The following is a 27,323-nucleotide window of genomic DNA, read 5'->3' on the forward strand; positions in this document are numbered from 1 at the left end:
TACTGGCCTGGGCTACATGCTCAGAGAGCTCCTTTATGTCTCTTTTCATGTAGTCCAGGGAGGTACGTCTCAGGTCATTCACACCAGCATGGACAATGACTGAGTCATATTTGTACTTGCCTTGGAGTGATCTGAGTGCTTGTGTTATGTGGCGGATCCTAGCACCCGTGCATTATTTATTCACAATGCCTTGCTACGATGGCTCTCCCATGACAAACGTCAGCCAACAAATGTAAGGGTGGCCTTTGACTCTCCAGTCCCATCTGACATTGTCCTATTTGCAGTCATTTGAATGTGTTTAGGTCATCTAAGGCTTACATCCTATCTGATGGTGCAGGATCTGGTGATTATATAACTGGAGGAGGGTCAGGTGGTCTAGCAGTTGGTTACTGATCCTGGGAAACTGGAAAGAAGCTCTGGAGTTCTGGAGAAATACAGAGCAGGCAGCAATCAAAGAAAGTCTGTGTGACAACCAATGAGGAATAGGTGCCTACCAGGGATTATTTTGGTCACTACATTTTGAGGGATGTGATTATTACATTTTGGGACTAAAGAATGAGTTTAGAAGATAAATATCTGGGGATCGTCGCATGAAGGATAGGGTCAATCGCAAAGTTTTACACGAAACCTGGAAAGGGAGAAAAACTGTGGCCTGGGACAGAGAAACTAATGCAAGCAGAGTATCCACATGGTAAAAGGCTTGAAAGACTCTGTTACCTGGAAGCAACTGGCTTTGTGCATTTAGGAATTGTGTTGACTGCAATAGTGCCAGAATGAAACGAGCTTTAGCAGTGCATATATTAATGTATTTCTTTTTATGTTGCTCTCCATTTTGTGTTTTCCTTGTAGATGAACCTCAACTTAAAATTGAAAAGTTGGTTCTATACATGCATACATGGACATATATTTGTAAGGGTTACCTTCATTTGACTGAAACCCATTTGACTGACAACTCATTTGACTGACAACTAGTACTTCAGTACACTTTAAGGCAAATAACAGGGATTTGTCTCCTTCCCTAATGTAGTGCGACCCTGGAGTTGGTATATATAGTTAGGGGGAGTGGGGGGGGGGGGCACAGCCCCCCCCCCCACCTAGTTTCGTTTAAAAGAAGAATATAATACAAAAAGTACAGAATTTAAACAAAAATAGGTGGTGGGCTTTGCCCCCCCACACCTCCCCTAACTATATATACCAACTCCAGAGTCGGACTACATTGGGGAAGGGGACAAATCCCTGTTATTTGCCTAAAAGTGTACTGAAGTACTAGTTGTCAGTCAAATGGGCTGTCGATCAAATGAAGGTAACCTATTTGTACACACACACACACACACACACACACACACACACACACACACACACACACACACACCAAACTTTAAATTGCTGTCAGTTTTCCAAAGTCAATATATAATCAAATATTTACTAGCGCTGTTGTGATACATTCCAAGACAAAACCTTTTTTTGCACGTCTTCTTTCACAACCTTTGTAACTGTGGTACCCAAGGTCTGAGCCTATGTTTCATTACAGGTGTCGTTTCTGCTTTAGGTTTATGAGTTTAGTTCATCCAGGGATTTCTGAAAACACTCCCAGTATTTCTAAAGAGGAATTCTCTTACTTTCTGCTTTTGTACTTTTGACAAAGATTCCCCTATCTGTATTTCAGACCAAGACTCCCTGGTCTTTTCTATAGCAGCTTCAGCTTACAAACTCTCTGCAGAATTCTCTGCTTCTTCTCATGGTTTTGGTACATTAACTTTATAATTTACTGTATGCTTTCCTTCACTTCGGACGGCTGCTGCTACTTGGCCAGAAATGTATTGTATTTGTACAGGGGACCACAGCATTAGTGTTTGCTTTGCTGGGTTAAATTCTCGAAGTCACGCATTCGTATTACAAAGTCACTGTTGCATTACCTGTGCTCTCACCATGTGTTCCCTTACTATGGGCATTGCTAGATTTAATCTATCCTGTAACCTACCATAGTATTCAGCTATGCTTCTGAATAGTGTCTTTTCCTCTCCCCGAGTTTCCTTGACAATGTCAAGCAGCCCACTCAGATGCCTGCAACAAAGAAGCTTAGATGAGGTAAATCCAGCCGAAACGTGTGTCGACTCAAACTGCACACGGTAAATAAGATAACAGCAAGCTGCAGTTTTTTTGCCATCGGATTTTAGTGTTTCATTAAACTCTGTACTAGTCCATCAATCTGTGGATGGTAGACTGAGCACTGTCATAAATAATGAAGTACCCTGATATTTAGGGAGTGCCTTCGTTAATAAGTACTTCCTTAAGGGTAACCTGATATGGAGAATAACAGGAAGAACTCACTTGCAATAGCTTTAGCATTATGTTTTTGTAGTGTCACCGCTTCTGGAAATCTGATAGCACAGTCCATTTTGACTAGTATGTACACATACCCATAGCCGAATTTTACAAACAGAACCATGATGCCTATCACATTAAATTCCAGTGGTACTTTTATGATAAACATTTGCATCGAGGGACTTGCATCAAGAATGCAGTGCAGTTTTCTGACATTCTTGACAAGAATTATGGAAGTTCTCTCTCTCTAACTGTACCTGGCCAGTAAAATATAGCTAATACCCTTGCCTTTGTTTTTGTCCATCCCCTGGTGACCCCCTAACATTTGACTATAGGCTAGCTTCATTATCAGTGTCCTATACAGTTTTGGCACTACTAACAGATACTGAACATCTTCCTTTCTTTACTTACATTATATAGGAGATCATTTTTAACTTCAAAACAGTGGGAAGAAGTTGTGGGAATATCTTACTATCTTCCTCTACAATCTCAGTTATGTTTTCTCTTGCTTGGCTTAAAATGTCATCTTCCTATTATGTCGGTTTAAAGTTTATGCAGCTTACTTGTAAGTTCTCTAAATTAGTATTACGTTCTTCAGTATCTTGTAAACTCAATCCCTAAGAATGCTGCCAGTACGGCTCTGCTTTATCATCCCCTGCAAAGGATAGCACTAAAGAACAACTACAGTCTGCTTTGCCTCCTTGCTTACCACCACAGGCCTTTTGTGTGCTGTTTTCTTATACAGTGTTCTGCTTTTACCTCAGTGAAAGTGGATACCACCTTCTCACTTCCTATCGCTTCCCTACATTATCCCCAGTGAAAGTGGATACCACCTTCTCACTTCCTATCGCTTCCCTACGTTATCCCCTCACTACAAAGGGTATGTAACCTGGTTCACAGATGCTTTTCAATGGCAGAAACAGGTTCAGAATTCTCTGTGTTCTCCTGCTTATCTCACTTTTTGCACTCAATATGTTTCAAGGTTCCTCACACAATTTTTTTTTCTATGATTATCTCAGTTTCTGTACCAAAGCCTCTTGTAGGTTTCTGTGTTGACTTCTGTTCTGTACCAGTTTTTTCTTCATTTCCTACACCAACATCCCTTACAGTTTTAGATTTTAGTTGCTCTACCATTATCAGAAACATGCCACAGACGGGATCCTTTCTGACTGCCTAACAAAATAACTCTCGTCTCATGCTGCAACAATCTTTTCCTTGTATTGATACTGAATATTTATATGAAAGTCACTGCCTTGCTGTAGCAAGCATGGAGTGAGGGGAGCAGCTGCCCTGGACACAAACTGATAGTGGGCAAGTTCACGCTGCGGGAGTATCTGTCAGTTCCTGCAAATAGTATGTGAACTAATTTAAGCATCCACAATTGCAATGAAGCTGCTTATATGTCAGCCAGTGCTTGCTCTAAGGAGACACAATCTGCAGTGTGTAACAGAGGTCTATCATTGTAAGCCTACAACCCTAATTTCCAATAATGTTTGCTGACTTGCAAATGAAAGACCGATCAGCAACTCTAAGACACTGCAGACTGGCAACTGCTACAATACAGATTGCGTTCTTATCAAAACTTTGTTCCCAAAAAGGTTGGGAAGGGCTAGATAGATCAATTGGTGCACCCAGCAAAACCCCCAAGTACAGCTCACTGCTTTGCTTTCCATCACCCCCCCCCCCCCTTATACTGCCACACTGAAGCTATACATCCTCCCTGCTCACAGATCTTCCGTAGTGCTTTAATAAAGGGAAAACTTTTAGTACATCATCATGAGTCAAATCAAGGATTACAGCCTCAGGAAGTAACACTTTCCCCAAACTATCTAAATTTCTATATGTATAAAGGAATGTTCATTCGCGATGAATGCATCTTATTTCCAGTTTCTCACACTTACTAATTTTATACTTACATATAAGGGAAAGACTGAAAAGGAAAATCATATTTATACCATTTAGCAGGGCCTGCAAATTTCTTTCTTACAAAACACAATACATTTTACCAGCCTGGCTATTAAACACTAGTATGCAGCTGACTCAGCTACCCTAGATGTTAGAACACATTCATTAAAATTATACATTTCAGTTTTTATATTTTGTCAGAACAATATTCAGTGTTAAAAGCATTCAGTCTAGCAGTGTGACCCCTCACGGCAAATTTGTAACAGATTCACAACCAATGCTACATTCCTTACTGCAGTCTTACACTCGGAGGCATCTGCTACATCATAGCCACACTTTTTGGTGTTTCTGGAAATCTGAGAAGAGAGGTCACAGAAGTCAGCCATCTACTGCTTCTGATCTTTATCTGGTGATACTGTATGTGCGTATCCCACCATCCGGTTCGCACACATGTGAGTAACTTCCATTTTCCTCAATGTAGTGCATTCTCGGAGTTGATATATTTAATTTGCAGGGGGTATGGGGGTGCAGTCACCCTGCAAAAAAGTTTAAAAAAAGCCATTCGGTTGAGTCTTGGGCTTGTGGTGGATGGAATTCAGGTGGCCCTTGCTTCGGTGCAGCCGGGGGTATGCATGTACAGCACTGGCGCTTATCCTTTATCCCCATCTGCTTTAGCCCTCATCTTCTTCAACAGGGATTGGTGAAAGGAAAGCATATGGGATTAGCATTCACGGCTTGGGAAGTGAAGGAAGTAGAAGTGTATACATTTCTTTCTCAAGCCTGTTAAGAATTCCACTCTCCCAGTCATACGGAACAGGCTTCCTGGATGTAAGCAAGAGTCCTCCCTTGTTGGAATCCAGGGAGAACACAGCCAGATCAGCAAGAGAGGTTCGGCGGATGAACATGTGGGAATCCCTGACCCTATAAAACTGGTCAGGGCTACACTGTCAAAAACATCCTTCAGGATGCCTGGCACTAGATGAACTGTTACACGTCCATTTTCAGGCAGACCCATGTAGGCTCAATATCCGAACATGGCCTCAGGGAATTCTTTACTCCCCCACTGGAAAATCTCCTTGAGCCTTCTTGCTTTGGAGCAGCCAACCAGGAGGTCTTGGGTCATAGACAGGGAAAAGTGACTTTGATGTGGTCTCCGAGAACCTCCTCATGGATAAGAACTCTAGGAATCCAGCCTTGCCCATTCAGTAATCAGGAAACAAATCACCAAAATGAAAGGTCCTTTAGTTTGAGGAACCACGGTAGAGATGTTGGTCCAAGAGGTTTCAAGATGCTTACAGCACGGCAGGCAGCAGCCCCGAGACCATGTCCAAGACAGGAAGCTGAAAAAGTACATCAGTGCACCCAAAGTCTCCAGGCGCAAGGAAACTAAAGAACACTTCTGCCCATGTCTCTTATCAAACTGCTTCTCTTTTTGCCCCAACACTACCAGAGGCCTTGGCCCATAATGCAACGGCAGCATGAAACCATGTACATTCCTCTGCCTTGGTTACACACTCCTGGAGAGACTTCCTTAGAGTGAAACAGGTGCAATGAGAAAAGCAGTCAGTCATGCTCTGGGTCAACACAAGATAAATACCTCTTCATTGGTACTTACCAAGCCAGGATCAGTGAAGACGATTGGAAGCCTAGCCATACATTCCCTTGAAGTTTTTCGCCCGGATACTTTAAGTATGAATAAGCCAGAGAGGAGATGAATATTTACATGTTGCCCCTACCCACAAGGGTTAAGGGTGTTAAACAGGTGTGAATTTGTAGTTACCCATCCATTCATCTAGACTGCATTTGAATAGCGTAAGAGAAGTACTTTGTGTTATGTGGAGAGGAAGACTATTCCAACTAAGTGGTATTACCTAGGATACATATCTCTCCCTCCAACATGCTTTACTTATGCTACAAAAAAGACTGAGAACTCTTGAGTGGGTGTTTGTGCTCCCAAGGTACTTGTGAATATGCAGTAGGTCTGACAAGGCAGGGAGTGTTGAGGCTCTGTACACAAGGCAGAAATTGGCCCTCACTAGCTTCTATGACAGGGACAAGGCTTTTAGACAGTCCACATAGTTTTTATGATTTAGAGCCCTTAATTTTAATAGTAAGAAAAGGTTGTGGGCATTCAAGTTGTGTCAGATGTTTTGACAAATACATACCAAAGGGGGTACTAAACTCAATGTTCAGCTTGATGCATGTGGAATACACTGGGATGATCACATCCCTGGATCTGGATGCCATAGCTTTAGTAAAAAGCTGTGCAATGAGAGAGGACTTCCTAACAAAAGTGGACATGTGGTGATTAAAAGGACACTTCATGATCTATTTAGTTTCCCAGGTTCTCAACTACTGGATTAGTTTTCAGGGGGGTGCTCTCAATGTGTTCGTTACAACAGATTCCTTCCTTGCCAAAGGATACTATTATACATTTCTTGGCATTTAATTTTAATCCATGGTTTTGACACCAATATAGGTTTGGGAAAAACTTTCTATTGAAGGACCTTGGTGCCTTCTAGGCAGTTTATGATGGCACCATGTTTATAGCCATCTGCAAATGTGGTCAGCTATAACCCTTAACAGTAACATTGACCTCCGAGAAGCAAATGCCAAAGAGCAGTGGCCCAAGTACTGAATCCTGAGGTACACAGATAGTGACAGGTCTTTTGGAGAAGGTACAACAGCCCACCCTAAATTTCAAGAATACTACTTGTGATTCAGTTCGCCACCCATCATGTGACATAGGGATTAAAATTTAGCAGGACTATTTCATTGACAATACCCCAGTGTGTGATGGTGTTGAATGCCTTTGTTAGATTAAGATATGTGAGTTATACTGATTTGCCCTCATTCACTACTTCTGTAACCTTCTCAAATTTCTCATATTTGGCTTTAGCTTATTTGATAAGGGACTGGAGTTTCCAGTTAAATAAATAAATAAAAACTCTTGATAGACTTATTTTTTTTTTTTGGCATACCGAGAGTTACATTTATTTTTACATGCAAGGAGTCTTTTCTTTCATTATAGAGCTTGTTTATAGTTGGGCTCCACCACAGGAGTTTATTTTTGAATTTGGTATTGTGTCTACTTGGGGAACTGATGCACGTATTCACATATGCACAGAATTTGGCAGCAAAGGGTTCTGTATAAGCAGTGGGGTCAAGGAGTTGGAAGGGGATGTTAAATTTAGGCAGGTCATCACTCTGTTTACGTAGCGCAGACTTGGCATAATCGCTAAATAATGAGGTATTGTAGGATACTATTCGCATCAGTCTTAAGGTGAATGTGATTTACCATGGAGGGAGTTCAAACTGGTAGGGAGCAAAGCTGTCTCATATTGGCGAGGACCAAGTCCAGAATGTTATCCCTCTTTATTGGGGCGCACACTAACTGGTCCACAAAGTTTGTATTGACAAAGTCCAAACATCTCTGGGCATACATGTTAGAGGATGTATACATCTCCTAGTTAATAGAGGGGCATATGAAGTTCTCCAGGACAATGGTGTTTGGTTTCATGCATAGAGAATTCATGACAGTTGGGCAGGAATTATGGGCTGAGGGAGACACAGAGGAGGGCTTGTAGTTAGCCATGATGCGATAAAGGTCTTGCTAACGGTAAGTTGGACATGGAGGAGTTTCACATCTTCATCTTCAATAAGTAGTTTGGAGGTGACTTTTTTTCCTTTTACAAGTATGGAGACATGACTGCTTTTAGTGTCTTCATCTAATGCTGTTTACCTGAACTTGGGGTACTCACTGAAGCAATGCACTGATGCGGTGCTCTCAATAATTTGCTGTGGGAGTCCTTGTGGGGAATTTGTTTACTGCAAATATTCACTTTAACACAAACTCTGATTCAGAAATGGATTCAGAAACAGACATTTAGTAAAGTGAATAGCAAGAAAAAAACAAGTATCCTTTATCAGCTCTTAGCAGTAGGCAGATTGACTGAGAGACTCAGAATGCCATGATAAAACATATGGTTACACATAATGCAAGGCAAGAAAGGTCCTTGCAACTGGGTGGAAGGGCCTCAGCAGATGCCCAAGAAGAAGGTAAAGATTTTTCAATGTCAGGCTATCAACATGCAGGATATCCCAAAAGTGGAAACTGCAACAGTGAATAATGGGATGAACATCTTAACAATGTGACCACCCCTAGCATATTTGTAATAAATTTACACATTTATTGCTGTTTTCTGTTTCACAATACATTATATCCCTTACTGCAGTCTCCTAATTATTTTTTTTACTACACATTCTATAATTAATATGCATTCTACTAACGTTACTAATTACACATTACCTTGGATCACTCTGCGGTACCATTTTCTTATATCAGGCAAAGTTCTTTTAAAATTTGACTGGAGCTATAATTTCTAAGTTTTTTCTTTGCCATTGTTACCAGGTTCAAGCCCGAGCTTTAAAATATTCTTAAAGTCAAGCAGTTGCACATTTATTGGTTGATATATATGAAATATTATTCCTCGTACATCCTAGCTTATATCCACCCTGATATGCAATGAAATTTTACCTGCATTATTGCAGTAAAGCTTGTCCAAAGCAGTCACATGATGTGCCCTCCAGTCATAATTTTCCTACATTATTCAGGGACTTTTTAAACATATTTCCCCAGGCTTTACAAAAAATAGGTCCTCAGAGTTCTTCTGGTATAGCTCTTCCTGTCTTCACTTCATCACACTCATTGCCGTGATGACGTGAGATCGGTTTGCTGCTACACTTCCTAGAAGAGTGTGGTTTGGCAGGATGTGCATGGAGGGTTTAGTGCATGCAAACATACGTATATTTTAATTTTCAAAAGCAAAATTATCACGGTTTGCCTCCCCACTTTTGACTTTTTTATTTTATCATATAACAAGTACCAGGAAGGAAAGCATCATCATTTGGGGAGGTATTGCACTTCCAGAATGGTAAACATAACTTAGATGGAAAACGAACGCAGCAAAGTACAGATCAAAAGGTAACCTGCTTTGCTATTTATTTATTTATTTAAGTATAAACAAGGTTCATATAACCTTTATGTCTCTCTCATGAATTTGGTTAATGTACCCCATTTGTCTGTGCCGACTGCTAGTTTTCTTCTAAACCCAGACAGTATGCTATGCTCACCTCCTGATAACCATTAAGGCTTCAGACCATGATGTGATGTCACCACATCGACAAAGAAGCCGCACTACCTGCACATGCTGAAAGCAGGTGGTGGAATATGACTGTCTGGACACTGGATTTTTTTTTCCCCAGAAAAACAAAAAAAACTGATCTCTAAATCAGGCGTAATGAATTAACTGACAAAGGAGTTACTAGTATAAGAAAAGGAAACATGAATCATTACTTTAGCATCGCCGCAAAGCATATGATCTTTATGTTTATCATAGTCCACCCAGTCTCATTCATGCCCAATATAAATGTTTGCGGTGCCTCTCCTGTTAGTTGGGATGACAAGTTCCTTGCCCAGTCTGTTTGGCTCTATTTCTCTGAGGAAGTATAACATTCAAGTTTCATTAAAGATTCCTTGCACAGTTTTGTGGTTGGCAGCTATCATCTTGTAGTAAGTGCATCACTTTCTATTCAGATCCCACATGCGATTCCAAAATTTTCCCCAAGACCTAGGTTCAACAACAGAATTCTGAGGAAGGGTAATTATTCATACCCACAATATCACATATTTAAAGGGACACCAGCAGAAAAATTAAAAAAAAGGTTTTATTGTACAATACTGACAAGCTAAAACAGTTTTAGTATTCTAGTACTGATTACTAACAGACAATGTCAGAGAAACCATAATTTACCACAGTCACAAAGAGCTCAATTTTTGCAGAAGGGCCCTCCTTAAATCTACTATCAGTGGCAAATAGTATCGGTCAGTATGATCAGGCATAGATGTAAAGCAGTTCTACATCTTGGGCAGGACAGTCAATTAACCTAACAAAACCCTAATCTTGCAATATCTTACATTTAGGTTAGTAACATTCCTCAAAGCTGAAAACTGGACCAAAAGCCACACCCTTGTACAGCTCCTAGCCCCTCCTTTCCCCACCCCCTTCCATGTACACTCTGCTCACATCTAGTCCTTTTTTGTGACACAGATAAGGGTGTAGCTAGACAAACTCAGTGTACTCAAATGAGTATATTCTTTTAGAACATCTTTCTGGAAACTTAATAGGTGTAACAGCATGGAGCATTTTGCACTGTCAAAACTAGTGTCTGTTGTATTGAACTAGACAAAACATGCTTACATGATAGGAGTGCACCTCTTAAAATAGTCTTTTTATGCTTATAAGTGACAACAGCTGAAAATAACGTACCCCTTTCTGAAGGGCATAGGGGTGCATTTTGATAGCGGAGTACATTTTTTAATTGATAGGAGGGTGGTCGAAGGCAGAAAAATCAGGTTTGAGTAACAATTATGAATTTCTGGCTATACAGATGCAGATAAGCACGTCAGTGGAAGGCGGAATGCCTTTTGTTTTTTTCTTCAGTCCTCCTCAGACTGCAATGCATCACGTTAAAACAGTGCTTTAATGGAGAAAAGTAAGGCCAAAGCAATATTTTTACAAATCTTAGCCTGTTTAGCCTGGTAAACAAAAAAAACGGAGCTTGTACTTAATTTTCTGGACTACCAAACAATCACTCTGATTTCCAAAGGGCCTGGAAAAATACTGGATGGGTTGGGACCCCACTTAAATTTGCTGATTCGTTCCAATATTGCATATTTTAGAAATGCATTTCCCCATCAGCTAGGCTGCTAGAAAGAGCAGTCTGATACATTTAATTAAACTAAGCTAGTAGGAATAGACAGTACATAGCAACTTCAAGTTTATTTATCTCGTAGCAGTGTCAGTGATGTAACGTAGCGTACTGGCCCCTGTTGTGGAAGGCTATGGGTTCTACTCCCACATCAGGCAGATTTATTGCTGACACTGCAGTGCAGCATAGGGGTGGGTAGACGCATTCCTGAGTTTGTCATCCTTTGGACAAGAGATTAAACTGATATCTCATTTGCTCGAGTTGGTGGTAGCTCAGGTCGAGGTATAAGATCCCACAGCACCTACTGAAGAGAACAGAAAATCTTCTTTACATAGTTTTTCCTGGATTACTATCAAAAGCACAAAAATCACTTATGCGAACAGTGATTTCAACAACAAATAATGCCGACTCATACATATTAAGTAGGTTGTATGGTCGATGCAACAAAGTCGACAAATTATGTCGACCATAGTTTCTAAATCCCCCATTCACATCAATACTGTGAATCCCTGCCATGTGTACATCCTTCCAAATGGATGTACACATGAACTTTGACATTCCGTCTGTCGCTCCTACCATGGTCGAGAAGGTGGCTGTCAGATTTGTCAACGTCGACCTGTGACTGTAAGCCAGTTTTCCCCATAACAAATGTTCTATAGTTTCTTCTTCTTGATAATGTACATATTCTATCAATTTTCTTTTTATATGGCATATTTCCTTTTACTGGCAGAGGGGCAAGTAGGGGTCTAGGTTAAGGGAGACCCATGAAGGCCCTACAACTTTGTTGGTTTTCTTAGTACTCTTTGATATCCTATTGTGCAGAATATCACCAAAGGAGAAGTCATCTAGTAGAGAAGCAGAAAACAAGGTATCTTTAGTGTCGGAGTCAAGGTCTTTTGCTAATGAAAATCTGCCGAAAGAAGGCAACTCATCAGCCTCAGAATCTAGGGAGTCAAAGTCAACTTAATGGTTTGCCTTCCTTCTGTTTTTTTTTTTTTTTTTTTTTTTTTTTTTTTTAAGGAACTCCTGACATTGATGGCATGTCTAGTTCAGGCCTCTTAGAGTTCAGACAGGATATTAAGGTCTCAGCCAGCTGAACCAGGGTGACTAATGTAAAAGCCCAGACCGGGGGGGGGAGGGGGGTGTTCAGGCACTGCTCAGCCTAGGCCAAGGCAAGCTGGGCTGTAGTTGCTTAATCCTACTATACATGGAGGAGCGACATTTGAGGCCTCATGATACCATCTCCATGAACCTCTTCCTGTAAACAAATTGTATGGATACTGCCTTCGCCTCCAGTTATCAAAATGTGGATCTCAGTGGCCAAAGAGCTGTGAGATTTCAGTCTGGAAAGACAGGAAAGATAACAAATGCATGGTCACCTGCACAGTAGTCTTGGCCTCAACAGATTACGTATTCGGGGGCTGTGAAAGTACCTCTCTTACTGTGGAATCCCTGGACCTTGGAAACCCCAAATTGTTAGGAATATCATTAGTTTCCTCTCTTCTTTCTTTCCCCCACCCAGATACTTCTTTTTAGGAGACAGATTCTGATAAGCCTTAGGAAATAACATAGTGACCCTTGAACTTATGCCCCTTTCTTGGCAGCATGAAGACAATGAGCACAGGAGTCCATGGGAATACAAGCCCATGTTGTGCTCTGATCGAAGATAAAAAAAGGTTTCCTATTTAACATCCGTAATGCCAAGTGGCTACTGATCAAAAACTCAGGAGAAGAGCAAATTTAGAACATTGCTCTTCCCTTTTAAAATTTCTTGTAAGGGGCAAACCATCCTTGCCCCCTGAACTTATACATACCAACTCCAAGATTGCCATATCTTGGAGAAAAGGGAAAATTCCAGGAAATGGCCATCTCTGACTTGACATAGATATGTCTTTTAGCCATTCAGTCTCATGCATCAGGACTTGCTTTAACGGGTTCAACATTTCAAATGGTTAGAAGAAAAAAAAAACTGTGTGTGGTAGTCTCTATGTGGAACTTGTTTTCAAACAGTTAACTTTTGAATCAGTTTCTTCTTCTTCACTAGAATCTTTGTCAGACATTCATAACAATCAACAGATATGCAAAAACAAGGAAATTACCAGGTGATATGTGGCAATTAGTATCAACGGTCGATTTCCCTACCCACAAACCTACATACAAGAGTGCTTCTAGTAAACGCATCACCCAGAAATCAATTGATTTCAGATATCTGAATTCAGAAAGTAAAAGGCAGTGAAGCAGTTAGTATGAATTGCGGCCCAAGCGGTAGAACAGCTTCTTAGTATCAGTCATATACACAGGCATAGCATTCAGCATTGGACTAGTGTACAACAATCAGTGTTCCCAACAACATTTAACAATTCCAAGATGCCAAAGGAATATGGAATGTATTCAGTCAAGTAATAAGCACTCTAATAGAAGATCATAAATTTTATAAGGAACCCTGATTAATAAACCAAAATGAAATAAAGGTGGTGCAATAAGGGACAAATTCGTTCAGACGATAGTTCAGTGGCCAAACAGAACTGGCCCATGTAGTATGGGAACACGCCATAAATAAGTAGGTATGCCCAATCAGCCACCTAGAATATGCAAAAACATAATAAAACAGTGTAATTTCACTATCACAAGTGAAGGATTATACTGATGTTAAAATCCCCCAAAAGAAAGCAAGCCAATTCAATAAATTCAACCAAAAAAAAAAAATTAAAAGATGGTTACTGTTCACCCAAAGTAAAGACACCAAACGCTGGGTTAATACATGAAGGGATACAAAAAAACTTCGTCAATGCATTATTTCAATTAATATCTACCCTCAAGAAAAAATATATTTCAGATTGTGAAAGCATAACTGCTGCCAAAAAGCAGTAGAAGAAACATCCAGATAAAATAATTGTAAGTTTACCGTATCAGAGCACTAAATCACACATGCACTACTAAAGGCAAATGCTTAGAAAAATAAAGTAAGCTCAATATATCACTAAATACAGAAGGAACACTATATGCCACAAATGTACAGAATTTAAGGTTCACAGTGTGAAATGGCAATAAAGGCTAAGTACCAAAGAACAGTCATTAGCATGTGCACAGTAACTGAGTGAGTTAGGCATTTTGCTCAAACAAATTAAAGGAACACATACAAATTACAAGGCTGTTGTTTAAAGGCACGTAGTCTTGTCTGCCTTCCAGCAGATTACTCTCTCTGCGTCGCATTATTATGTGCTGCAGTGGCTGTACTTTTCCATTTTCTCCCAGTGCCTCAGGTGTGAATGGACTACAACTGAAACTACTTGGTAAACAAACCAAAAATAAATGTATTAATGAGGTGTGGTCTGCTTAACTAGCATTCAGCATTATGTAGTAAACACATGAAAATACACATCTGCAATAAATAACAATCTCCATGGAACTGCTACCATAAACTATTTTCAGCCACCTGACAGAACATATCTATGTAAATCAGAAACATTTTACTGTACAGCTATAAAGGTTTTGAGGGCAGCACAGCTTTATGCAAGTGAAACTGTGCCTCTTGACTCATTGAGCAGATAATGAAGGATGGAGGTAGGGAAGATTTTCATTTAACCCCAGGTTCGCTGCTCTTAGAGATAGAATATGCAAAGATGCGGGGGTCATGGTGAAGCAGGGTGGCTTCATCCCTGTAAAAAAGTTTAACAAGTTTTAATATCCCCCCAAGGAGTATGCAAAGATGTGGGTGTGCTAGACATGCAGGGTGGTTTGACCTCTGTTAAAATGTTTAACAGGTTTTAATAATCCCCCAAAGTACTGCAGTACTCAATGGATTTGCTCTGAAAAGCTGGCAGTCAACAAGATTTGTCTCAATATAAAGCCACGGTTCAGTTTCAATTAGCGGCTCAGGTAACTGACACGAATGCAGGGAAGGGAAGGGATAGGCATGCCCAGCCATGGTGGGAGGAAGCCTGTTGGTATGCTCCCTAAAAGGGAGGCATGGTCCAAACCAAAGAGGGGAGTTGCCCTTGGATGTAAAAACAATGAGCATTGGGAGTAGTAAAGGAAGTCGCTAGGTCACATTAAAAAAAAAAAAATCTTCCCCCTGATGGATGCACTGATGACCCAAGCACCCAGGACACCCACAAGGTCCATGACTGTCCGCAGCAATAATAAAATTGAGTAAGTCCAGAGAGGGTTGGAAAATAGCTAGTACAGCCAGTGTGGATGTTGCATACTGGGGGACTGGATCAGTAACAATGATTATATTATAAACTACAGATGGCCAGCACCATGACAGAGAGATAAAGGCCTAAATACAGGCAAAAATTAGCAGCTCAGGCATCTGAGGTGCTTGCAGGGAGGAATAAGCCTCTTGTCTACACCTTCTCTGTGGGGCGATGTAATCCATCAACTGCAGTAGCCCTCAGATGTAATTATTTAACAGTGGGACAGGAGAATAACAAGAGCAGGTCATAAGTGAACCCCGACACTCTTAGGCTCCACATCAGCCCCAGCCTTATAACGGAGATTATCGGAGGGCAATTAGAGGGGCTGATAGATTCTGCAATTGATGGGCACACTTGAATAGCAGCAGAAGGGGAACAAAAAAAAAACAAAGTCACAGATCAGCTTTTGACACGTGTAGACTGGATTAAAAACTGAATAAAACTGATTCAAAAGTAAGCACTTTGCTTTACTTAAAATTTATACTGTTGGCAAGTTATTGCTTTCAGTTTTAAATAATTCTTTATGTCAGCTGCAAATTCAAAATTCTACTTTACAAAAGCAAAAATGGAAAGTACACTTACTGTTAGAAAACCATTGCTTCCCCATTCTCTAGGTTTTGATGTTTTACTCAACACTGTTTCATGACCGGACATAAAGTAATTTTTAAGATATTTAGTGTCTTCTTCAGTCTCTTCCAGAAAATCTACTTCTTTCTTGAGATTTAAATTGATGTTACACACTGCTGAGTGGGTGTCCATAGCATCATTTTTTATGCATTCAAAAATTTCTTCCATCTCTTCCAGAATTTCTGCTTCTTCCTTAAGTTATCAGATGTTTTTGTTCTTGAGATAGAGAAACCGGAGTAATTTTAAAAATGCTCACATAACATATTGTTCTAAACTAAAAGCAAGCTTCTTCCTGTGAAAACAAAGAAAAAGACAAGATAAATAGCTGCACATCACAGTACCAGTTTTCTCTACACATTTTCATTTCATGCTAAGACAACTAAAGACAAGCCAAGTGGCTCAGTGCAAGTGACTACAAAAATGGTGACTTGGGCTTGGAAACAAGACTAAGGCACAGCTAACAGGAAGATATTGATCAACCAGTCAGGATGCAGGAGTGGGAGGAGATGGCCTAAACATGATCATATCATATAGCGGGGGGTCTATATTAGAACATCGAAGTTTCAAAACTTCGAATGTTCTAATATTGACCCCTATTCAGCGAAACTAAAAATATTGAAGCTACAGAAAACCAAATTTTTTCCAAGGGTAGAACATCGAAGTTTCAAAACTTCGAATGTTCTAATATTGACCCCTATTCAGCGAAACTAAAAATATTGAAGCTACAGAAAACCAATTTTTTTCCAAGGGAAAGAATTCGGTTGTCCGTTTCTGTTGCTTCAGTATTTTCAGCTCTGTGGTGGAAAGTTATGGGTCGGGTTCAGGTAAGTGTGCGATTGACTGCGGGTTAGGTTAGTTAGGGTTAGGGTGCGGGTTAGGTATGTGTGCGATTGTGTGGACATGAGGGTTAGGCGGGTTAGGTGAGTTAGGGTTAGGGCCAGGGTTAGGTATGTGTGCGACTGTGTGGATGTGAGGGTTAGGGCGGGTTAGGTGAGTTAGGGTTAGGGCTCGGGTCAGGTAAGTGTGCGATTGTGTGGACGTGAGGGTTAGGGCGGGGTAGGTGAGTTAGTGTTAGGACACAGGTGAGGTGAGTGTGCGATAGTGACGGACCTTAGGGTTAGGGTTTGGGTTAAGGTAAGTGGACAGTTAGTGGTGTATGTATAGTTTAGTGTAGGGTTAGGTGTAAGATTTTAGGTGTATGTGTGTGGATTGCTGTTTGTTTGATGTGCTTGTGTTGTGTGCGTGTGTTTTGGAACAGCAAATTTTTTCCCTAGGAAAAAATTCGCTGTTCTGTATGTTCAACGTTTTCAGCTTTCGCTGAATAGGGGTCGATATTAGAACATTCGAAGTTTTGAAACTTCGATGTTCTAATATACATCCTAGCAGGGGATATTAGAACATTCGAAGTTTTGAAACTTCGATGTTCTAATATACATCCTAGCAGGGGTTAGTGCAGTGCGGTGGTTTTACATTCATGTATTTAGAAATGTAAAAAAGGGATGAGGCACAGCCCTCACTGTTTAATGTATCTGGCTTTATGCCAACCCAACCTTATCGCCCATTACCTTATCAGTAAGAAGTTCCTAGGTCCAATAACCAAACTGGGCTCACTCACCATGCATAGACCAGGAACTGTTTAATAGTTTGGGAGAAACCATGACAGCTGAACTATGACACAAGACAGAGCAGCACAGAAAAGCCATGCCAATCAGTACATGTATGTATACTAAAACAAATGAGCTCTAAGTCAGTCAATGTATGGTGCAAAAATTTATAATGAGACTGAAATTATATATTCTACACTTGGCCAGTGCTAGCTCTGTATCTGAAATTCAGAAACAAATGTATGACAGGAGATCCTGGGAAGCCCAAATGGAATGCAGAATAGGTCACGCTAGGGAGTCAAATAAAATGGTTTATGCTGGACTATGATGTTCAACAGTTCTGTGATACAGAATGGTCAAGTAATCCTGCAGGACAGTGGCTTATAACTCCTATACAGGACAGCCTGTACACATCCATGGAGATGGATTCAAAATGGCTTGTATGGGCGTATGGGGCTGTGTTATGTGATACTGTGGCTGGAGGAAGAGAGTTTAGATAAATAATGTGTCATTTGAGTCTATGTTATATGCTTTCTGATATGAGAAATAAATGTCTGTTGTGACCTATAATCTTGCAGAATGAATGTATAATAAAAAGTGGTTCATGTGATCCTTTGGGTTGGGTAGTAGATTTCAGATTCAGATATTTTTCTGACTCTCTGGTGCTGGAAAAATAAATCTTGGATAGACTGTGGTGCACGTAATCTTATTAGACTTTGAAGCAGATCTCTGATACAGAACAGCTTGCAAAAGACTATTGGGTTGGGAAAGATCTTAGTGAAGAATGGTCATGGTTCTGTGAGGCTGGAGGATGAACTGGACATGTAGAACACTTCGTACGACTGGCACATCAGTGATACAGTGTGGTTCATGTGAACCTCTGGGAGAAGGAGTGCATCTCTGATGCAGAACAGCTTACAGTTTCAAATGACAGTACATAATGAAGTATGAAGGGCCTGAATAGTGTGTTATGGAGTACATGGCACAACATTGCTCTCGTGGGTCAGTGAGGCATACATCCATAATACCAAACACTTCAAATATCTTGGCGAGGCTAAATAACAAAACCAGTATAACAAAGTCCACTTACATCAGTGAGGCTGGGAAATAAAATCCTATAAAAACACAATTGCTCAAAAGAATTTGTGGGTTTTGGATCTACAAATCTGTAATGCACAACAGCTTGTGCGAATCTATGGGCTTGGATAACAGCACTGTGATGGAAACAGAGCTTCTCTGAGTCAGTGGGTTGAGGGAACATACATACACATCTGTAAATATGCAATGGTGGGCTAGGTATTTGGGGAACACAAATGATAGTGTAGAATAGGTGGTATATGTACAAACAAAAAGAATTGTAATAAAGCACAGTTCCTCACAGCTTTTAGGGTTACAGTACATATCTCTGACATAGCTATATCACAGAAGTGGGAGAAAGGGAACTTTGTAGAACTGACCAGACTGAGTAATGATGACACTGAACAACTTAGAAAAAGGGGAAAAAGCAGAGGTGCTGAATGATTTACTTCAGTGTTTATAAAGAAAGGGAAGGGAAGGGGATAACGCCAGTATGGTAAGGAGGAAGGCCGGAGTGGGGAAAGCACTGGATGAACACAAGATGATGTCTGGAAAGGAATGCAGAAAGCTGGGTACTCTAATGAACAATAAACACAGGGTTCAAATGGGCTGCTTGCTATATAGTCCATACAAACATGGCCCATGTGGTAGTGACTTCATCAATGGCATCTTAAACTGATGGTTAGTCAGAGCTGAAGTCCCTGAGGAATGAACAATGACAAGATCAGTAACACTATAGAGGTAAGTTAGGGTGAGCAATCCAGGGAACTACAGTCTTGCCAACTAACAGTCAGGGAAATAATCCTGACCCAAATGTCAGTCACTTTCCAACAAGGCAGTGATTTCCAGGGCAACAACAAAGACAAGCTTATTACCAAGACAGCAGTTAGTCCAACCGGACTCAGTTGTTATGACAAGGTTAGAAGAAACCTGACACAGAAGGACCAGGAGATGTGACATTCTTGGACTTCTGTAACTCAACTGACTCAGTCTTACACAAAACAACTCCTAAGAAACCTGTACAAGTTGGGATAGGACTAACAGGACCTAGGCAGCAGCACTGTTGAAACATTCAGCAACAGAGGGATCTGGTGACAGGGCAAAGACAGAAAAAAGGAAAGTACAGTATGGGTCAGTCCTACACCCCATAACTTTAATTCTGTTTTTTTTTTCTCAGATGTATCCAAGGGAACAAAAACAGGATAAGCTTCTTTGCTGATGGCACAAAAAACATGTGAAGCAGTTGAGAAGGCTGAAGAGAAGAGTCTAAAGGAGGACTTGGAAAGGCTGGCAAAGTGGCCAGAAAGATCACCTACGAACCTATGTAAATATTCTGCTGCTGGCAACGTGACCAGAAAGATCACCTATGAACCTATGTAAATATTCCACTGCTGGCAACGTGGCCAACAAGATCACCTATGAACCTATGTATTCCGCTGCTGCAAAGTGTCCAGAAAGATCACCTATGTAAATATTCCGCTGCTGGCAAAGTGTCCAGAAAGATCACCTATGAACCTATGTAAATATTCCACTGCTGGCAAAGTCGCCAGAAAGATCATCTATGAACCTATGTAAATATTCCACTGCTGGCAATGTGCCCAGAAAGATCACCTATGAACCTATGTAAATATTCCGCTGCTGGCAACATGGCCAGAAAGATCATCTATGAACCTATGTAAATATTCCGCTGCTGGCAACATGGCCAGAAAGATCACCTATGTAAATATTCCGCTGCTGGCAACGTGGCCAGGAAGATCACCTATGAACCTATGTAAATATTCTGCTGCTGGCAATGTGGCCAGAAAGCTCACCTATGAACCTATGTAAATATTCCACTGCTGGCAACGTGGCCAGAAAGATCACCTATGAACCTATGTATTCCGCTGCTGGCAAAGTGTCCAGAAAGATCAACTATGAACCTATGAAAATATTCTGCTGCTGGCAACGTGGCCAGAAAGATCACCTATGAACTTATTTAAATATTCCTCTGCTGGCAACGTGACCAGAAAGATCACCTACGAACCTATGTAAATATTCCTCTGCTGGCAACGTGGCCAGAAAGATCGCCTATGAACCTATGTAAATATTCCACTGCTGTCAACATGGCTAGAAAGATCACCTATGAACCTATGTAAATATTCCGCTGCTGGCAACGTGGCCAGAAAGATCACCTATGAACCTATGTAAATATTCCATTGCTGGCAACGTGGCCAGAAAGATCACCTATGTAAATACTCCGCTGCTGGCAACTTGGCCAGAAAGATCACCTATGAACCTATGTAAATATTCTGCTGCTGGCAACATGGCCAGAAAGATCACCTATGAACCTATATAAATATTCTGCTCCTGGCAACATGGCCAGAAAGATCACCTATGAACCTATGTAAATATTCCGCTCCTGGCAACATGGCCAGAAAGATCACCTATGAACCTATGTAAATATTCCGCTCCTGGCAACGTGGCCAGAAAGATCACCTATGTAAATACTTCGCTGCTGGCAATGTGGCCAGAAAGATCACCTGTGAACCTATGTAAATATTCCGCTGCTCTGATCAATAACAAGTATCACTCCTTATATTTGCCAATATCCATTGCTGTAAATGCATACACATACAGACATTTAATTATATTCTCTCTTGTCATTGCAATCTGTAAAAGTTACAGTACTCTGCGATAAATTAAACTAATGAACTGTACTCTAAACCAATTTATAATCATGTACTTTTTCTTTTCTTTATGTCATGCCCATCTTTGTTGTGCTTTTTCTCCCTCGGCCTCCTTTGAAAAAAGCGGCTTTTGTTGTTCAGCATGGTAATCTCTGTTACATAAATAAGAGTGTGGGGTTACATAACCCACCTAGAAAAAGACACAGAGACTCCATGGCTCCAGTTTATGCCTGAAAATATTGCAAAATATTTTACTGTACAGTTATTACCCATTAATAAAAATGAACTAAACAATACTAATTCTAACAGAAACAAAAATCCATGTCAGCACATCACAACGGGGAAACACATTACATAATACAATTACCAAGCAGCATTTCTTACCTCATACAACCTAAATGACACATGCAGGATTACCAAACTGTGGCTGAAATGTGTAGGAACACACAGATCATAGTTAAAGGCCTCAACCTCTGGAAGAACAACTCCAGTCTCTATGCTCCACACAGCATTGGTCTGTTCTGTTTACTGCAAACAAGTTCTGCAGCTTTTAATTCTTCCTCCAGTTTGGCTCTTCTTTTATGCAGCCTGGATTCAGTGTTCAGGCTCTTTGGTCACATTAGCCAGCAGCAAAGTCGAGCTGTACTTTTTGATAAGAAGTTACTGTCATTTAGAACAGATGGCTTTCTTGTGTTAAATCTTGTAAATGCAAGGCCTGCATACCTGAAGTCCACAGTCCATGACTGCCTAAACTTCAAGCAAGCTGAACAGCACACCTACTGAAAATCCCCAGCTTGCATACTGCAGGAATTGTTTTTCTTTCTTTCATTTTCAAAGCACAGGAAGGAAACTGTCTGGACAATGACAGCCTCTGTTTAAAGGGGCAGTACACCAGTTTATGTTCGGAGAGCTTGCTGTTTAGCATAGACTGTTGTCATAGCCAGTAAAGGAGTGTTTTAATTCAGATACATGAAAGTTTACAAAATCCCACCAAAGTAAGATTAATAAGTGAATTTAAAGGAATATTTTGGCAACTCAAAACACTGAAAACAGCTGAACTAAATTTATTCCCAATCAGAATTTTCTCGTATTTCCTTTGGACCGATATTCCACTCTAATCTAGTTCTCCTTTGAGCTGATACTTTGGTAGATAAGCCATTCTCAGTTATGATAGCAAAAGTAGTATTGCCACACAGTGCTGAAGAGTCATTCAAGACTTTTGTTTTGTCTTGCAAATAAGTAGACTGGAAAATGGTTATTTCTCATTAACAGTCTATTTCATAAAAAAAGGCTCTTGTTTCCCTTAATTTAAATTGTAGCAAACTGTCAAACTGCTTTCTACAATACAACAAGCATCTGTTACAGTTTATGCCACACACATAAAGCAAAAGCACATCTAATCTCAAAAAAAAAAAAAAAAAAAAAAAAAAAAAAAAAAGGCATGTTTTCCTTTTAGTAAACTACTCAACACATGAAGCACTAAGTTCTTCAGTTCTGCCCACAATTGCAGTTCTGGCATACAAACGCTGATAATGTACATCACAGCAGACCGATTTGCATTTGCCGATCACTCCTTCTAGTACTTTGATCCCCAGGTGATCGTCTCCTTCACCCCACCCTAGTTATCCTACTGCCAACAGGAATTTATATTATTATGCAAATAATGCCAGAAGTGATGCCAGCAACAATTTACATTACTATATACGTAGTGCCAGCAGTAACTTACATTACTATACAGGTAGTGCCAGCAGTAATTTACATTACTGTACAGGTAGTGCCAGCAGTAATTTACATTATTATACAAGCAGTGGCAGCAGTAATTTACATTAATCTACATGCAGTACCAGCTGTAATTTACATTATTGCACAAGTAGTAACTTTGATAATTTGCATTACTATACTGGTAGTGCCATCAGTAATTTACATGATTGTACAGGTACTGCCAGCACTAAATTACATTATGCAGATAGTATCAGCAGTAATGTATGCTACTACACAAGCACTACTATAATGATAGCAGTAATATACATTACTATACAGGTAGTGCCAGTGATAACTTACAGCACTGTACAGGTAGTGACAGCAGTAATTTAAATTATTATACAGGTAGTGGCAGCAGTAATTTACATTATGGTACAGGTAGTGCCAGCAGTAATTTACATTACTTTACATGCGGTAGCAGCTGTAACTTACATTACTGTAGAAGTAGTACCAGTGATAATTTGCATTACTGTACAGGTAGTGCCAGCAGTAATTTATATGATTGTGCAGGTACTGCCAGCACTAATTTACATTATGCAGGTAGTATCAGCAATAATGTATGCTACTACACAAGCACTACTATAACGATAGCAGTAATATACATTACCATACAGGTAGTGCCAGTGATAACTTACAGGACTGTGCAGGTAGTGACAGCAGTAATTTAAATTATTATACAGGTAGTGACAGCAGTAATTTACATTACTATGCAGGTAGTGCTAGCAATAATTTATATTTCTATACAGATAGTGCTAGCACTAATTTACATGATTGTACTGGTACTGCCAGCAGTAATTTACATTATGCTGATAGTATCAGCAGTAATGTATGCTACTATACAGGCAATACTACTACACAGATATCAGTAATATACGTACATTACTATACAGGTAGTGCCAGTGATAACTTACAGTACAGTATAGGTAGTGACAACAGTAATTGACATTATTATACAAGCAGTGCCAACAGTAATTTACATTACTGTACAGGTAGTGCCAGCAGTAATTTACATTATACAAGCAGTGCCAACAGTAATTTACATTACTGTATATATAATATCAGATGTAATTTACATTAGTGTACATGTAGCACCAGCAATAATTGACATTAATATACAGGTAGTACCAGCAGAAACATACATTATTGTACAGGTAGTGCCAGCAGTAATTTGCATTAATATACCGGTAGTGCCAGCAGTAATTTACATTATACAAGCAGTGCCACTGGTAATGTACATGACATTACATGCAGTACCAGCTGTACTTTACATTCGTGTACTTGTAGCACCGGCAATAACTGACCTTAATATACAGTGAGTACCAGCAGTAATTTACATTGCTATGCAGGTGGAGCCAAAAATAATTTACATTATTGTACAGGTAGTACCAGCAGTAATTTGTATTACTGTATTGATAGTAACTATACAGGTAGTGCCAGCAGTAAATTTCTTTACAACACAAGTAATGCCAGCGTTAATTTACATTGCTTTGCAGATAGTAAGAGTAGTAACCTACATTTACTATACAGCTGCTGTTGCTGGAATTTACATTACTGTGCAGGAAGTACTATCAGTATTTTACTGTACCAATAGTACCTGCAGTAATTTACACTATTGTCCAGGTAGTGCCAGCAGTAATTTATATTACTACACAGGTAGTGCCAGCAGTAATTTGCACTATTAAATAGGTAGTACCTGCAGTAAATTACATTACTATACATGTAGTAACCAGCAGTGATTTACATTACTGTACATGTACCAGCAGTAATTTACAGTAATGTACAGATAGTGCCAGCAGTAATTTATCCTTACATACAGATAGTGCTAGCACTAATTCACATGATTGTACTGGTACTGCCAGCAGTAATTTACATTATGCATTTAGTATCAGCAGTAATGCATGCTATTATACAGGGACTACTACTATACAGATGTCAGTAATATACATTACTATACAGGTAGTATGAGTGATAACTTACAGTACTGTACAGGTAGTGCCAGCTGTAATTTACATTACTATCCAGGTAGTGCCAGCAGTAATTTATACTACTATTCAGGCAGTGCCAACAATAATTTACATTACTTTATGATATGTTTGGATATGATTAAAATTCAATAAAAAGATTTTCAAAAAAAAAAAAATAAATAATTTACATTACTACACAGAGAGCGCCTGCAGTAATATACATTACTATACAGGTAATGCCAGCAGTGATTTACATTACTACACAGAGAGCGCCTGCAGTAATATACATTACTATACAGGTAATGCCAGCATTAATTTGCATTACTGTACAGACAGTGACAACAGTAATTTACATCACTATATAGGTATTTCTTGCAATAATTTACATTACCATACAGGTAGTGCCAGCAGTAATTTACATTATTATAGAAGTAGTGCCAGCAGTAATTTACATTACTGTACATATAGTACCAGCTGTTATTTACATTAGTGTACATGTAGCACCAGCAATAATTGACATTAATATGCAGGTAGTATCAACAGTAATATACATTACTGTACAGGTAGTGCCAGCAGTAATTTACATTATTATACAAGCAGTGCCAGTAGTAATTTACATTATTCTACATGCAGTACTAGCTGTAATTTACATTAGTGTACTTGTAGCACCGGCAATAATTGACATTAATATACAGTGAGTACCACAGTAATTTACATTGCTATGCAGATGGAGCCAGAAGTAACTTACATTATTGTAGAGGTAGTACCAGCAGTAATTTGTATTACTGTATTGATAGTAACTATACAGGTAGTGCCAGTAGTAATTTTCTTTACAACACAAGTAATGCTGCAGTAATTTGCATTGCTTTGCAGACAGTAAGAGTAGTAACCTACATTACTATACAGCTGCTGTTGCTGGAATTTACATTAATGTGCAGGAAGTACTATCAGTATTTCACTGCACCAATTATACCTACAGTAATTTACACTGTTGTCCAGGTAATGCCAGCAGTAATTTACATTACTGTGCAGGTAGTGCCAGCAGTAATTTTCACTATTAAATAGGTAGTGCCAGGAGTAATTTACATTACTGTACATGTAATACCAGCAGTGATTCACATTTCTATGCAGGTAGTGCCAGCAGTGATTTACGTTATTATACAGGTAGTGCCAGCAGTGATTCACATTTCTATGCAGGTAGTACCTGCAGTAATTTACACTATTATACAGGCAGTCAGCAGTATAGTGTACAAGTAGTGCAAACAGTAATTTACATTGCTGTATATGTAGTACCAACATTACTCTCTGTCGCTTATCTTATGGATTCAAAAGAGACGATGAAGTGGTGTAAGAGTTCAAGATATTCTCTGTACATAAACCTGTCAGGAACTGTAATTAGAACAAGTATTTAAGCTAAATGATTCACTCATTCTTCAAACACACTCACATGTGCAGCCCCATTCATGACTGCATTCACTCTGGCTGACTGTACAAAATGGCATTGTTCTCACATGCGCTCAGTACTTATATGCATGTACTATCTAGATACAGTAGCTAAATTGGAACAATGCACTCAATGCTCTACATCCTCCCTCTTTGATTTGTTCAACATGCAATGGGAGAACAAGAGAATCTATATGCTAGATAACATTTTAATATTAATAACAAATCAAAGCACAAGTCCAAGTCGCTGTGTATTTTTGATTGGGTCTGGAAATTCTACCCAATCTAGTTATATAAAAACTTTGACTGGGTTTAGCAATGGGGATGGTTTCTGGGGAATTCTTCTAAATAGGAACTTCAGGGATAACATCAGGACTATTTGAGAAAAATACACTGTCTTTGGAAACTGGAACTAGTGTAAAGTTGCTCTGAGAATTAGAGTCTTCGGCACAGGCAATCTGCTAAGTCACTGGTTCAGAAAGTGGAAGTATATGTCTTTGGATTTTTCTAAATTCCATTCCTTCTGATTAAACAATATAAGATCTCTTCCTCACAAACATTTTTGATAATACCCATTCTGTCAAAACTGTTGGATGTTTGCATCCTTATGATCTCTCCTTGTCTTAATAGTCTAAGAGGTTTGCTAGATTTGTCAAAGTGCAACTTCTGTGACTGATGTTTTTTTCAAAAGTTGGGTTTTGATCACTTTGTTTTTCTTTGCATTTTAAATCAGTAGTTTCTTATTGATAGGTAAGGTTGTTCTTGTCTGTCTAGACATTAATCTCTGAGCAGGTGACCCAAACAAGTTATCTCGGGGAAATGTTTCTGAGACTGAGTAGATTACAAAAACATTGGTACCATCTCTCTTAGATTTCTCTTAAACATTTCACACTTTGGACTGCATGCTCAGCTAATTCATTGGACTGGGGATACTCAGGACTACTGGTAACATGGACAAAGTCCCAAGCTTCAGCAAAGTTC

The 27,323-nt window shown here is 39.6% G+C and overlaps 2 protein-coding genes across 3 annotated transcripts in view; both read right to left on the minus strand.

Moving 5' to 3' along the window:
* The window catches only part of LOC122812761 (zinc finger protein 436-like), an 82,250-nt gene extending 60,158 nt beyond the window's left edge, over nucleotides 1-22,092 (minus strand). Inside the window, exons 1-3 of one of the 2 annotated variants that reach the window (XM_044084837.1) lie at nucleotides 21,559-22,092; nucleotides 21,231-21,326; nucleotides 15,783-16,119 (exon numbers count right to left, since the gene is read on the minus strand). In XM_044084837.1, the coding sequence (XP_043940772.1) occupies nucleotides 15,783-15,995 (213 nt within the window). In that variant the 5' untranslated portion in view covers nucleotides 15,996-16,119; nucleotides 21,231-21,326; nucleotides 21,559-22,092. The remainder of the gene's footprint in view (nucleotides 1-15,782; nucleotides 16,120-21,230; nucleotides 21,327-21,558) is intronic. The other variant, XM_044084836.1, reaches the window with a different exon arrangement.
* LOC122814467 (zinc finger protein 91-like) overlaps nucleotides 1-27,323 on the minus strand; it is a 493,609-nt gene that overhangs the window by 243,891 nt on the left and 222,395 nt on the right. The gene's annotated exons all lie outside the window — the stretch shown is intronic.

Source organism: Protopterus annectens, chromosome 10.part0 (assembly GCF_019279795.1).
Source record: "Protopterus annectens isolate FY-2018-M chromosome 10.part0, PAN1.0, whole genome shotgun sequence".
NCBI lineage: Eukaryota > Metazoa > Chordata > Ceratodontiformes > Protopteridae > Protopterus > Protopterus annectens.